Below are 12,116 nucleotides of genomic sequence, written 5' to 3'. Positions count from 1 at the left end.
TTCATGGGAGCCCTGGTAAAGGAGAGAGCTGGCCACTGACTTCCACCCGTGGGTGTCACAGGGCATGTCTAACATGTCTTTCTAAGACCTAGACAAGGAGACAATTGCAAGGGACATGTGCCCACCTGAAAGCCCCTGCCCAATGAGCTCTGGGTTTTACTTGGTCTGACACTGACCTCACAGGGCAGTGCATCCAGGAAGGAGGACAAACACAAAGAAAATAGGCAGGGTAAGCAGAGGGGCTGTCGCTTTTCATCCGTGTGCTGGCCTTTGTCACACGGCTTTGAAATGACAAGACCAAGCAGTATGTGGGCACACGTAAGCATCCAGGTGTGTATATGCAGGCACATATATGTCTGTGCATGCATGGTGGTGTGAATGGGGTAGGGGTCGAGGAAGCCAGGAGAAATCCCATGTGATGTCTGCAGGCCAACCCGTCTGAGCTGGACCAGGCCGAGGATCTGGCTTCTCTGGTCAGCGTCAACGAGTCAAGCGTTCTGAACACGCTTCTACAACGTTACCGGGCTCAGCTGCCACACACCCGTTCAGGCCCTGATCTGATAGCCATGCAGCCCCAGAAGACCACAGTGCCCTCTGCAGGGAAGGTGAGGTGGGGCTACGGTGGGGGGCAGGGACAAGTGGATGACTCTTCTCCTGGACACTAGAGGGGAGGACAGAGTCCAGCACCCAGGGAGGACAGAGTCCAGCACCCAGGGAGGACAGAGTCCAGCACCCAGGGAAACCCTCAACTCGGCTCGGGATGAGAATCTGGGCCTTGGCAGGCGCTGAGGACCGTGTGGCCCCCTGCTCCCTAGAGGGCAAAGGTGAGCTCTGGTTCAAAGTCCGGGTGGCGTTAAACACTAGCTGTGACCCCCACCTGGAAAGCCATTTCACTGAGCCAAAGGCCAGGCTGCAGCTCCTCTTAGCTCCTAACATATGCTAGACTCAGAAGTCCCCCGCACCCACATCCGTGTGAGACAGTAGCCCCGTTTACCCTGATATTTATTGTCCATTAAGTAGAGGAAAAGGCATTTTTGGTGGGGATTAGGCATGAAAACAAAGGCTCATGGCGCCACCTGGTGGGCAGGCTTGGACCACACCTGTGCCCTCTGAGCAGTCCCAGGCAGCTGCTTGCTGGTGGGTGTTGGGTTCTTAGGAGTGCCAACTCTGCTGCCCGGTTGGCTTCTAGCAAGGGAAACAGTCACAGATGGTAAAATCCATGGTGGCCAGAGTGGACTGGACACATGTGGATCAGGGTGGGACTGGAAGAAGTCAGTCGGCGAGGTGCACACGTCACAGGTCCTGGGTCTAACTGTACAGTGACAGGAGCCTACTGAGGATGCACAAGACCCTGGGCTGCAGACAGATGGAGACGGGGATGGTGTGTGAGCATGTCCTTTGTGCGCTATTCCTGACTTGTGAAGATGGGCCCTGGGAAGGCCATGATGTTCCCCAACCTTGACACTCAACTGCCACTCAGGGCCGCAAAGTCACACTATACTCTTTGGAGTCCCATGGAACAAAGCCCACCCAACGTCTCTCGTCTCAGACTGGAGGTCATAAAATGGGCAAAAGCATCTAAAAATGGGCAGGGGGAGAGCTGATAGCGCCACTGCCCTGGCCTCCCTGTGGAGGGCACTAGGCTCCCCCCCCCCGCAATCTTCCCACCATCTCAGTCTCATAGGAAGTTGTCTTGGCTCAGTCAACCTCTGGTTCCCCAGATAGCCATTAACTAGGGCATAGGCCTGCAGTGTGGCCTGGGACTAGGGACAGTTTGAGTCTGGACTTGGTGGCTTCAGGACACAGCGAGAGGCTCCTTTGGGGTTGGAACACATTGAAGTGTCTTTGGGTGTGAGCTCACATGTGGGGTACAGCTGGGGGGGTCTGTGGAGGGGGGCTGCTGTGAACTCTTCAGGAGGCCCAAGGTGTCACATATAGGTCTGTGTGTGCCCATGGGTGTACAATGCCCCATCTGTTCTCCATACAGGGTGGAAGACGGGGGGTGGGGGTGCTTATGAACTGGAGTTCCCAGGCTCTGAGGCTACAACAAGTAGGGCGTGCCTTGTCCCATGGCTCTTGATTAAGAACCTGCTAGCTGCTGGTGACCAGGGGTTTAGAATAAAAGACTCAAGGCAGGGTGAGGTCACTCCAGCTCTGGGGCCTCACGCAGCCCCAGCTAGAGGTCTGAGACATGCAGTAAAGCTTGTCTCTGTTGACTCACTCATGCCGGACCTGTTTTCCTGAGTTTGAGGTGTTTTCTGGGACCTGGGACAAGCTGTACCAACACCAGGATTGCTGGAGGGCTGGGATGCTGTTATGTTCAATGTGACTTGTGACGTAAGGGTCTCTGAGAACACGTCTTCCTTTCTTTTGGACATGTACCTGGAGCAGCGGTGTGGGCTGTGTGAGTTTCTATGGAGAAAGCTCCCGCCTGTGCTCTGTAGTGACAGCATCACACAGCACCCACCCGCGTGGTCCGAGGGCCTTGCTTGTTCCACGTCTTCCTCGGAACCCAGCAGTGACTGCTCACGACTAGTTTCTTGACCAAGGGGATGGCTCAGTTTGTTTTCATGGCAGACATATCACACACACACACACACACACACACACACACACACACACACACACACAAAACAGTCATCCCCCGTTTCCATGCTCAGTGTAACCAGTTGTGTCAGGCTTTCCAGCTACCCCACTTCAGGCAAATCCTACCCAATGACCGGACTAGCAAATGCAACAAACCCCTTCTGGGTGGAGCCTTTAATGAGCTCATAGGTTTCCCAGGACTCCTGGTGAGCTAGCGGCGGATGGCACTCGCAGGCTGGCAGGAGGGCTGATGTGTGTCATCTTCTCGCAGGTACCCCGAGGCCGCCAGGATGGTCTGCCTGCCCATGTCACATCCCTGGCCCAGCGTGCCTACTGGGCACTGCTCAGCCAGAGAAGAGACCAGAGCATCGTGGCACTGGGCCGGAGTGGGGCTGGGAAGACCACCTGCTGTGAGCAGGTGCTGGAGTACCTGGTGGGCATGGCAGGCAGCGTGGATGGCAGGGTGTCAGGTATGGAGGTTTCCAGGTGACAGGTGGATGGGAATAGGGAGGGAAGAGTTCGGGGGTCCTGGGTGGCTCATGTGGGAGTGTCCTAGGTGGCTCTTCTTTGCTTCTGTTCAGCTGCCATTCACTGAGCACAGATAGGCAAGGGCCCTTGTTAGCTACTGACCCAGGAAGCTGCTGCTCCGTTGTACACCTCTGCCAGGATAACAGTGCACCTCTCTTAATGACACTGGCGGCCATTGCAGCTATCACAGCTGGGACAACAAAAGTTCGGCTGCCTCCTGTTGGGAGCCATCCTGCCAGACAAATTGACAGTATCTCAGGAGGGTGTGTCCTTGAATGGTGCACTAGGCTGTGTGCTTCATACAGAGAATCCGAGAAGCAAAGACACAAGTGTCCTGGGGGGGGTGCAGTGGGCCTTAGAGACCCCACAATAATGACGAAGACAGTAGTCACAGCCATCAGTGTGGGCACCTCCAAGGACCCTGTGCCAGGTCTTCCAAACACGAGAACTCTGTGATTTTGAGCAGGACTGGGAGGTAGCTATTATTATTTGAATTTTATAAATAAGGGCATTAAGAATCAGAGAGGTTAACTAGCTTATCCAAGGTCACAGAACAAGCTGATCAGAGAGCTGAGATTGGTAGCCACCCTGGGTGAGGGTTCTTACCCATAGAGCCATAGACATTTCTTACCTCATCATGTCCCAGGTATGAAAGATCAATGCCCCAGCTAATCCCTCCCACCCTCTTCACTTAGCCACACAGAGTTTATTTAGAAAGTACACACGTGAGCGTGTGTGTGTGTGTGTGTGTGTGTATGTGTGTGTGTGTGTGTGTGTGTGTGTGTGTGCGTGCACGTCTGTGTACTCTACAGACAAAGAGTAGCATTTTCACTTCCTCCCAGAGTGGTGTCTTCTCACCCTGGGACCATTGCCCCCAGGACCACACGGTGCTACACCGATGGCAGTGGCCGATGGCCACCATTGCAGCCGACAGGTGCTTCCCAAGCCCCATGGATTGTTAGGTCAGTCAGTGTTTCAGGACCATGCCAGGGACACATTGCTACCAACTCCAGCCTTCAGTGATGGCAACCTGAGGCAGAAACAAGAGCACCTTGCAGGGCAGAGCCCCCTTGGGCCTCCCTTAGGTACCCTGCCAGCTGCCCCCTCTGTGGTTGCTCTAGCATTTAGCTTCTGGGCTGGGGATGAGGGTGGGGCTGACCCAGACTCTCTCACAGATGGTTTCTGCTGTGTGTGTGAAGGTGGGAGACAGGACAGGCTGTATCCAGGTGCCTGGTACAGCATGCAGGGCATTGTGGGAACTCAGAATAGCCATGACAGGTCATTGTGGGTATTCAGAATACCCATGGGGAGATTCCAGGTGCTTGGCACAGCTTGCAGGGCATTGTGGGAACTCAGAATAGCCATGCCAGGGCATTGTGGGTACTCAGAACACCCATGTGAAGATTCCAGGATTCTCAGGCTCTCTGTTAATGAGGAGTTAGGAGGACCCCAGGCACCACACCCTTGTCAAAGAGATTGTCTCTGTCCTACCCACAATTCTGGGACTTGAGACCAGAGTGGCCCACTTGAGGCACAAGTGACACCTCCCCTGTCTCCCAACAGTGGAGAAGCTCCAGGCTGCCTTCACCGTCCTGCGGGCCTTTGGCTGTGTGTCCACTGGCCACAGCCGCAGGGCCACCCGTTTTGCCATGGTGATGAGCTTGGACATCAGTGCCACAGGCCGTGTCACCGCGGCTCAGCTCCAGGTGAGGCTCAGGGAGGGGCAAGGGCTCCACGAGGCTCAGCCCTCCAGAACGTTGAAAGCAGCTAGCACGGTGTGGCTCCGGGGTAGGGGTGCAAGGCAGCACAAACAGAATCCGGGTGCTAGTTGACACACGTGTTGGAATGTAACAGATCCACACAGAAGCCTGTCACTGTGTGCTGGGCATGCGCCTGTCCCCCTCTCCAGCATTCCAGCTGAACAGAAAATAAAATTGAGCATTAGAGGGAATGGCCACACAGCGCCTGGTGACAGCCCAGCTCAGGGAGAGCTGGCTCTTCAGCACCCACTAAGGCCTTTGCTCTGCCTGCACCACTGGGTGCAGGGTGGCAGGCTTCGATGAGGGGGGCTCTCTCGCCTTTCATGGAAGTTGGAGCTTGCCTGTGGGGTTCTCAGCCTGGGGTGAGATCATCTCTTTGATGAGGTCTCAGGGAGTTTGGAGGTCGGGCCTCTGGTGGGGCACTCTGGTGGGGCCTCTGGGGACCAAGTCTCACACTGCTCGCCTTGCCCTCACAGACAATGCTTCTGGAGAGCAGGCATGTGGCCTGGCAGCCACAAGGGGAAGGCAACTTTGAAGTTTTCTCCCAGCTGCTAGCTGGGTTGGATCTGGATCTCAGGTGAGTACCTGGGCCAGCTGAGGCAACGGGATAAAGAGAGCCCCATGTGAAGCACCAGCTAGAGCTGAGAGACTGAGTAATGGGGTGCTCAGGACCCCGGTTGCCTGGGCTCTGCATAAGGGCTGAGGGGTGTTTCTCACATTTTATCAGACAGAAATCCCAGTCCCTTTCTCGGGAGCACTGTGTGAGGTTGGAGCATGGGGTAATTATGGAGGGAGGCCCTGGTACAAATAGAGATGGAGGACGGAAACACTCTGGTATGTCCTGGGGCAGTTGGGGTGGGACCCTGCAGGGGACACCTCCTGCTCTGTGCTTCTGGCATGGGCAGACCCCTCACTCCCTGTCTTCTCTTCCAGGACAGAGCTGAACCTGCACCAGATGGCAGACAGCAGTGCCTTTGGCATGGGCGTGTGGCCCCAGGTAAGTGATGGACCTCCCAGGTGCATCCCAGTCCCAGGGCCAGGCTGGGAGGTGATGGAGGGTCCTTCTGCTCTGGCTCTGCAGTTGGCAATGGCGGTCATGTGGGAGATGCAGGAGCTGCCTTCATGGAGTCTGGGCCGACTGAGGAAGTGAGACTTGTCTCTGAACAGAGAGGGGCGTGGTGGGTGAGGTGAAGCAAGTGGGTTCCTTCAACCCTGGCTTTGGCTGTATCCAAGCATGTGTCATCTTGCATTAAGCCTTCCTCTCCAGTGCTTTCTGAACCTCCTTTGCCCTCATTCAGCTGTGATGACACCGGGGTTAAAGGTCAGGACTCTGGCGCTGTGGTAGGAAGTCAGGCAAGGGAATAAATGTGGCCGGGAGAGAGAACATGGAGGAAGGAGTGAGACTATGGGCTTCAGAGGGTGATTGGAAGAGGTGCTTGACCTCAGTCAGGGAAGGTTTCATAGCCAGGGACACGGGGCCTGGCTGACGTTGGGTTCTAAAGAATGAGTAGGAGTTCACCAGGTAGAGAGGAGTCCAGCCAGATCAAGGTACAAGGGCCAGTCCCTCTCTGAGCACAGATGCAAAAAATTCTCAATAATAGACTTGCAAATTAAATCCAAGAGCACATTAAAAAGATCGTTCATCATAAGACGTTGGCTGCATTCCAGTGGTGCAGGGATGGTTCAGTGTATGCAAGTCAATAAACACAATACGTCGTGGAAATGGAATCAGGGCGCATGTCACAAACCTTTCAAGAGATGCAGAGAGGGCCGTTGACACAATCCGATGTCCTTCATGACAAAAGTCCTGAGCAGCCTAGGGGTAAAAGTCGTCTCAGCAACACGAATGCTATGGAAGAATCCAAAGCTTCCCACAGACGTGAGGAACAAGACAGGGGTCCCTGAAGCTTCCCACGTGCATGAGGAACAAGACAGGAGTCCCTGAAGCTTCCCACGAATGTGAGGAACAAGACAGGGGTCCCTGAAGCTTCCCACAAATGTGAGGAACAAGACAGGGGTCCCTGAAGCTTCCCATGCACATGAGGAACAAGACAGGCATCCACGCTGCACTCCTACTCAGCAGCAGTGGAGTCTGTGCCAGGACAGAAGGACGAGAAGCCGACAATAAACAGGGAAAGAAGGGGTCACAGTATTATTAGCTGCAGATGACCTGATTGATTCTGTGACCCTCAGGACTCCACCGGGAATCTCAGAGTTGGCAGACACCCTCAGTAGAGTGGCAGAACACAAATAACACACACAAGGTGGCAGCCCTCCTCTGCGCCAGTGACAGACGTCAGGGAAAGAAACCAAGGAGTCAATCCCATTCACAATGACCACAGAAAACATATCTCAATAAACACAGCCCAGCAATCCAAAGCCCCAGGCAGTGAGAACCTTAAGACACTGGGGGAAGAAGCTGGAGAAGACACTAGAAGATGAAAAGACCGTGGGAGGAGTCACCACGCACCATTTCTGGTGAACCCGTAGAGATAGGGCAGTGAAAGCCCCACAGGACAGATGTGGACAGATGTGTTGATCATTGGGATAGAGCTGAGGCCCCAGACACGAGATGGTGTACCCACAACAACAATACATACTGGGGAGAGACAAGTGTCTTCAGCAAATGGTGCAGAATGAAGCTCTCTTCTTATCCCGCAAAAATCAACTTGAGATGAACCATAGATCCCAGACCAGGCTCCACACTCTGGAGCTCCAAGGGGAGAGCTTCAGTCGCCCAGGGAACAATGCCAGCTCTGACGAAGGAAACACTGTGGAATTTAAAAAAAAAAACAAAAACCTTCTGTACAACAAAGGACACAACAGAAAAAGATGACCCACAGAACACCAGAAGCTGGCAGAGGATTATCTAGAATTTGCATCTAGGATACGCAAAGAACTCCAAAACTAACGAAGCAACAAGAAACCAAAACACCCATTGACAGTGAACTAATGAAGCGAACAGACGCTTCTCAAATGACAAGACATAACCAGCCCCAATCAGAATGGACATCATTAAGGAAAGAAATGACAACCGCTGGCAAGGATGCAGGCCGAGGGGCTCCTCATGTACCGTAGAGGGAGGGAGTGGGAAGCCGGCAGAGAGGCTCCTCAAGAGACTAAGGTCCATGTGACCCAGAGGTACAGCTCGGTGCTGACACAGGGATGCTGGCACCCCAACATTCACCACATGACAGCAATAATTTCTGGAACTAGCTTGGGTGTCCACCAGCACAGAGATGGACAAAGGAAATGTGGGGTTTGCAGTGGCACTGTATGCAGCTGTGGAGGGGAAGGGAGCTCCGGCTTCTGAGGAAGATGAATGCGAAGGAGAGGATCGGGTTAAGCGAATTGAGAAGGTTTTGGAAAGCCTAGCCGTGTGGTCCCTGCAGTTGTGGCTCCTGGGTTTTATACAGATAGATACAATCGCAGATGTGCATATGATGTGGATGGGAAATGGGAAACAGAGGGACTTAAGGGACCTGGGAGGAAGGGCCCATGGGGCAAAGCAGTATCTCTGTTGTGGCTATGGTCCTGCGGGTGGATGGCAGCCCCTGCCTGTGATTCGCTGTCCACACCCTCGTCTCTAGAGGTCAGCTGTGGTCAGTGTAAGAGCCAGAGAGGAGCAAGTCGGAGCTTTCAATTGGTCACTATTCTGTGCTGTGCTTCTATTTTATTATCAAATGTTGTCCGCCTCAGTTCCCCCCGGTGGGTATGCAGGAGAGCGAGTGGGCTGTGTTGTCCGCAGCTCTGAGGGTCTGAAGTGTGACCCTGTGGGTGAGGCAGCCAGAGAAGGGAAGTGGCTCTTGTGATTTCTAGCCTAAGCAAGCTGCTGAACACTTGAACATAGTATACACACCATACATACTATAGACATGCACATACATACACACACCACAGACAGACACACATACCACAGACATGCACATACACATAACCACAGACACACACATAACACCACTTACATGCCACATGTGCTACGGACATGCACATACACTCATACCACAGACACACACACATGACACACACATACACATATATACCACATGCATACCACACATGCTATAGAAATGCACACATACATGTCATAGACATGCCACATATGATACAAACATGTACACCTACACATGTCATAGACATGCCACACACACTATAGGCATGTACATATGGGTGTATACACATCCCACATACCAGGCTCTAGCCCAGGCTGCCCACTAAGCCTTCCTATAACCACTGTGCCCTGATTGAGCGTCACACGTAGATGACACTACATGCTTGCTGTGGTGTGAACGATCCTGGAATGATGGAGACTTTAACCCCTAAAGTCTTTGGTGTCTGGAATGGGGACTTTGGGAGGTGTTCAGGAATCAATAATGCCCCAAGGGTGGGCTCCATGATGGTGTTGGCGTCTTTATATGAAAAGGAGGATGACCTGAGCCAGGCAGCTGTCTCTGTCCCACTATGTGCCAGCTCTGTCAGCTCAGGGTGCAGCCGAGGCTCCTCCAAATGCAGTGCTGTGCTCAGGACTCCCCAGACAGCTATCCCAGGAAGGCGTGCATTCTTGCTAGTTAGCTGTCTTAGACATTTTAGTTGGTGGCAGATGGCAAATGATGAGCAACCCTTTGGATCCAACTTCTTTGATTCAGCATTGGTTTGGAAGCCACACACACACACACACTCACACTCACACACACACACTCACACACACACTCACACACTCACTCACACACACACTCACACACACACTCACACACACACACCAGTGAATATGATTGGCTTGTCCTTTTTCCTTGCTGTGTAGTACTCCTGCCCTGGGCTCGGGATTCACCACTTTCTGCTCAGCTTCATCCTAGTACCCAGCTAGCTCAGGGTGACATATCCACTCAGATGATTTATTTCTGCTTTCACGGTTTTTACCTGATGGATCTCAAGAGCAGATCCATCAGGGCGCTGTGCAGTTGCTTAAAGAACAATGGGCTCTCTGCCATCATCCCGAGCCTCATCACATTTGACAGGAAGACACCTCCCTGATAACTCACGTCCTCTGTTTCCAAAGCGACACGGGCTGTGAGGACAGAGGAGTGAGGCTTTCTGGGAGTCTCCCCTCCCTCTCACGACAGCAAAGTGCTGGGTGATAGGTTCTACCTATTATTCAAAGTCAGGTGCTCCTTGCTGACATCAGGAGCCAGAGTAATCTCACATCCTGTCCTCTCGTGTCCTTTCCCTGCTACTATGAAATCTCATGAATAACCAGGCTCTTGTTGTGGGAATCCTCCCTTCCCTGTGTGCTGGAGGAGCAGCTGCGGTTGCTAGGCTGAGTCCCTGGTTGCTAGGGACTTTGTGGTTCTGTGGTGGCCCAGAAAGACGACAGAGCGCTGGGACATGCTTCTGCTGTGAATTGAAACACTTCCACGGCGAATCTCTCAATGTCACCACCTGCTTTGATATTGTTCCAATTGACCAAGGATCCTTGCGTGTCTCTCAGTTAACTGCTATGGCTGGAGCAGAAAAGGAACTGCCTGGGCAGGACTCAGGAAGCTTCTGGTCTTAGGTCTGCAGTTAATTGGCTGCGTGACCTTTGACATCTGTCGTGTTCTCTCTGGGCATGGGACTCTACAAAATTCATGGACTTGTCAGCTCTAACAGATTGCCCTGCCTCATACCCCCCAAATTCTTTACTTGGATCAGGTGCAAATTGGTGCCTCATTACTTGCTGTGGTGGGCTACCGACAAAAGGATTCCTGTTCCCGCCTCACTTTCCCTTTGCCTTCCAGGCTTCTGAACTCTGTGTCCTTGGCCAGATGGCTCACACACAGGACTACTTTTAGATTGATTTTAATATTCAGTCAAATATAATTAGAACTATAAATCTGACAAAAAGGAAAAAAAGACACTTGAAGATCAATAACCCATAATCATCTTACTGGGCCATTCTTTGCTGCTTCAGTTTCTCTGCCAACTTTTCTTCCTCCCACAAGGGGTGGAAAGAAAACACTACTCCAGCTTCTGAGGTATATCTTGGGGTTTGGTGGCAAAAGGTGGTGTTCTGAAACAAATCTGGGTCCACTTGGCTTGCCATGGGCTCTTGATTGATTAGTGATGTCTGCTGCGGGTCCAGAAATGGAGGTGAGGTCAGGTCCCAGCACTTAATCGTCTCAGCTAGAAACTTAGCTCCTTAGAACTATGTCTGTGGCTGACCATGACCACCTCAGGACTTGTCTGCCTTCCATCTTTGCCTCACTCACCTCCACTAATAACCACTTCTGGGTCCTCATTTGGCCAGCCACCTGCTGTCATTGTCTTCCTCATGGGTAGGGCCCTCTATTCCACTCATTCGGTTCGTTCCCCACATCTACCTTTCAAGTTCCCACCCCGGTTTCTGCTCGTCCTCTGTGATCTCCTGTGTGCCTGCTTGGGTCTGGGCTCCGCCATGCAGTCCATTTCCCACGCCCCATTGCTTTCACGTCTGCTCACTTCTGCCTTGAGAGGCTCCGAGCTGGAGCTCAGGCTGGAGCTGAGGCTCCTTTATCTTGACATCCAGACCAGAGCTCCGTGCAAATCGGAGCCTCGATAAATCCTTCCAAAAAAGAATAAAACCTACCCTGCACCCCAAACCGGACACCAGTGACATTTACAATCTTCCCAGAAGTCTGAACGTGTCCGCCAAACCCAGCCCGGCTTAACCGTGGGTAATTTACTGCGGCCGTAAACCAAGCGCGTGGCCCGCAGACTGACCTCAGCTCTGAGCTGTGACTTCCAGTCCCTCCACCGTGACAGCCTTTTCTTCTCTCCCCTTCCCTTAGCCTGAAGACAAGCAGAAGGCGGGGGCTGCATTCTCCCAGCTCCAGGGCGCCATGGAGCTGCTGGGCATCTCGGAAGATGAGCAGCAAGCCATTTGGCGGGTGCTGGCAGCCATCTACCACCTGGGTGCAGCAGGGGCATGCAAAGGTATGGTCAGTCCCTCCTGCAAGCTGTTGTCTGACGTGACGCCTCTCTCAGAAAGGTGGGGACAGACTCTACCTGTCACCACTCCTGAATCAGAGTTCCCCAGCGATTTTTCCAGCCAGCGGTGTCCTGGAACCTGCCACACTGATGGAGACCCTGTCATTTCTGCTGTCTGTCACAGCAGTCACAGGGCACATAGGCCATAGAGCACTTGAAATGTAGCCCATAGCTATGGAATTGAATTTAGAATTGTATGTAACTGTGTGTGTACGTGTGTGAGAGTATTGTGTTTATGTG

At 53.0% G+C, this 12,116-nt stretch overlaps 1 protein-coding gene across 1 annotated transcript in view; it reads left to right on the top strand.

Moving 5' to 3' along the window:
- The window catches only part of Myo18b (myosin XVIIIB), a 201,965-nt gene that overhangs the window by 6,227 nt on the left and 183,622 nt on the right, over positions 1-12,116 (top strand). Inside the window, exons 6-11 of the mRNA XM_087898172.1 lie at positions 429-605; positions 2,858-3,056; positions 4,678-4,820; positions 5,351-5,451; positions 5,808-5,871; positions 11,678-11,822. Of these exons, the coding sequence (XP_087754298.1) occupies positions 429-605; positions 2,858-3,056; positions 4,678-4,820; positions 5,351-5,451; positions 5,808-5,871; positions 11,678-11,822 (829 nt within the window). The remainder of the gene's footprint in view (positions 1-428; positions 606-2,857; positions 3,057-4,677; positions 4,821-5,350; positions 5,452-5,807; positions 5,872-11,677; positions 11,823-12,116) is intronic.

This window comes from Myodes glareolus, chromosome 2 (assembly GCF_982192425.1).
Source record: "Myodes glareolus chromosome 2, mMyoGla1.1, whole genome shotgun sequence".
NCBI lineage: Eukaryota > Metazoa > Chordata > Mammalia > Rodentia > Cricetidae > Myodes > Myodes glareolus.
The sequence above is the reverse complement of the archived record's forward strand: the minus strand, read 5'-3'. Positions and strand labels throughout refer to the sequence as shown.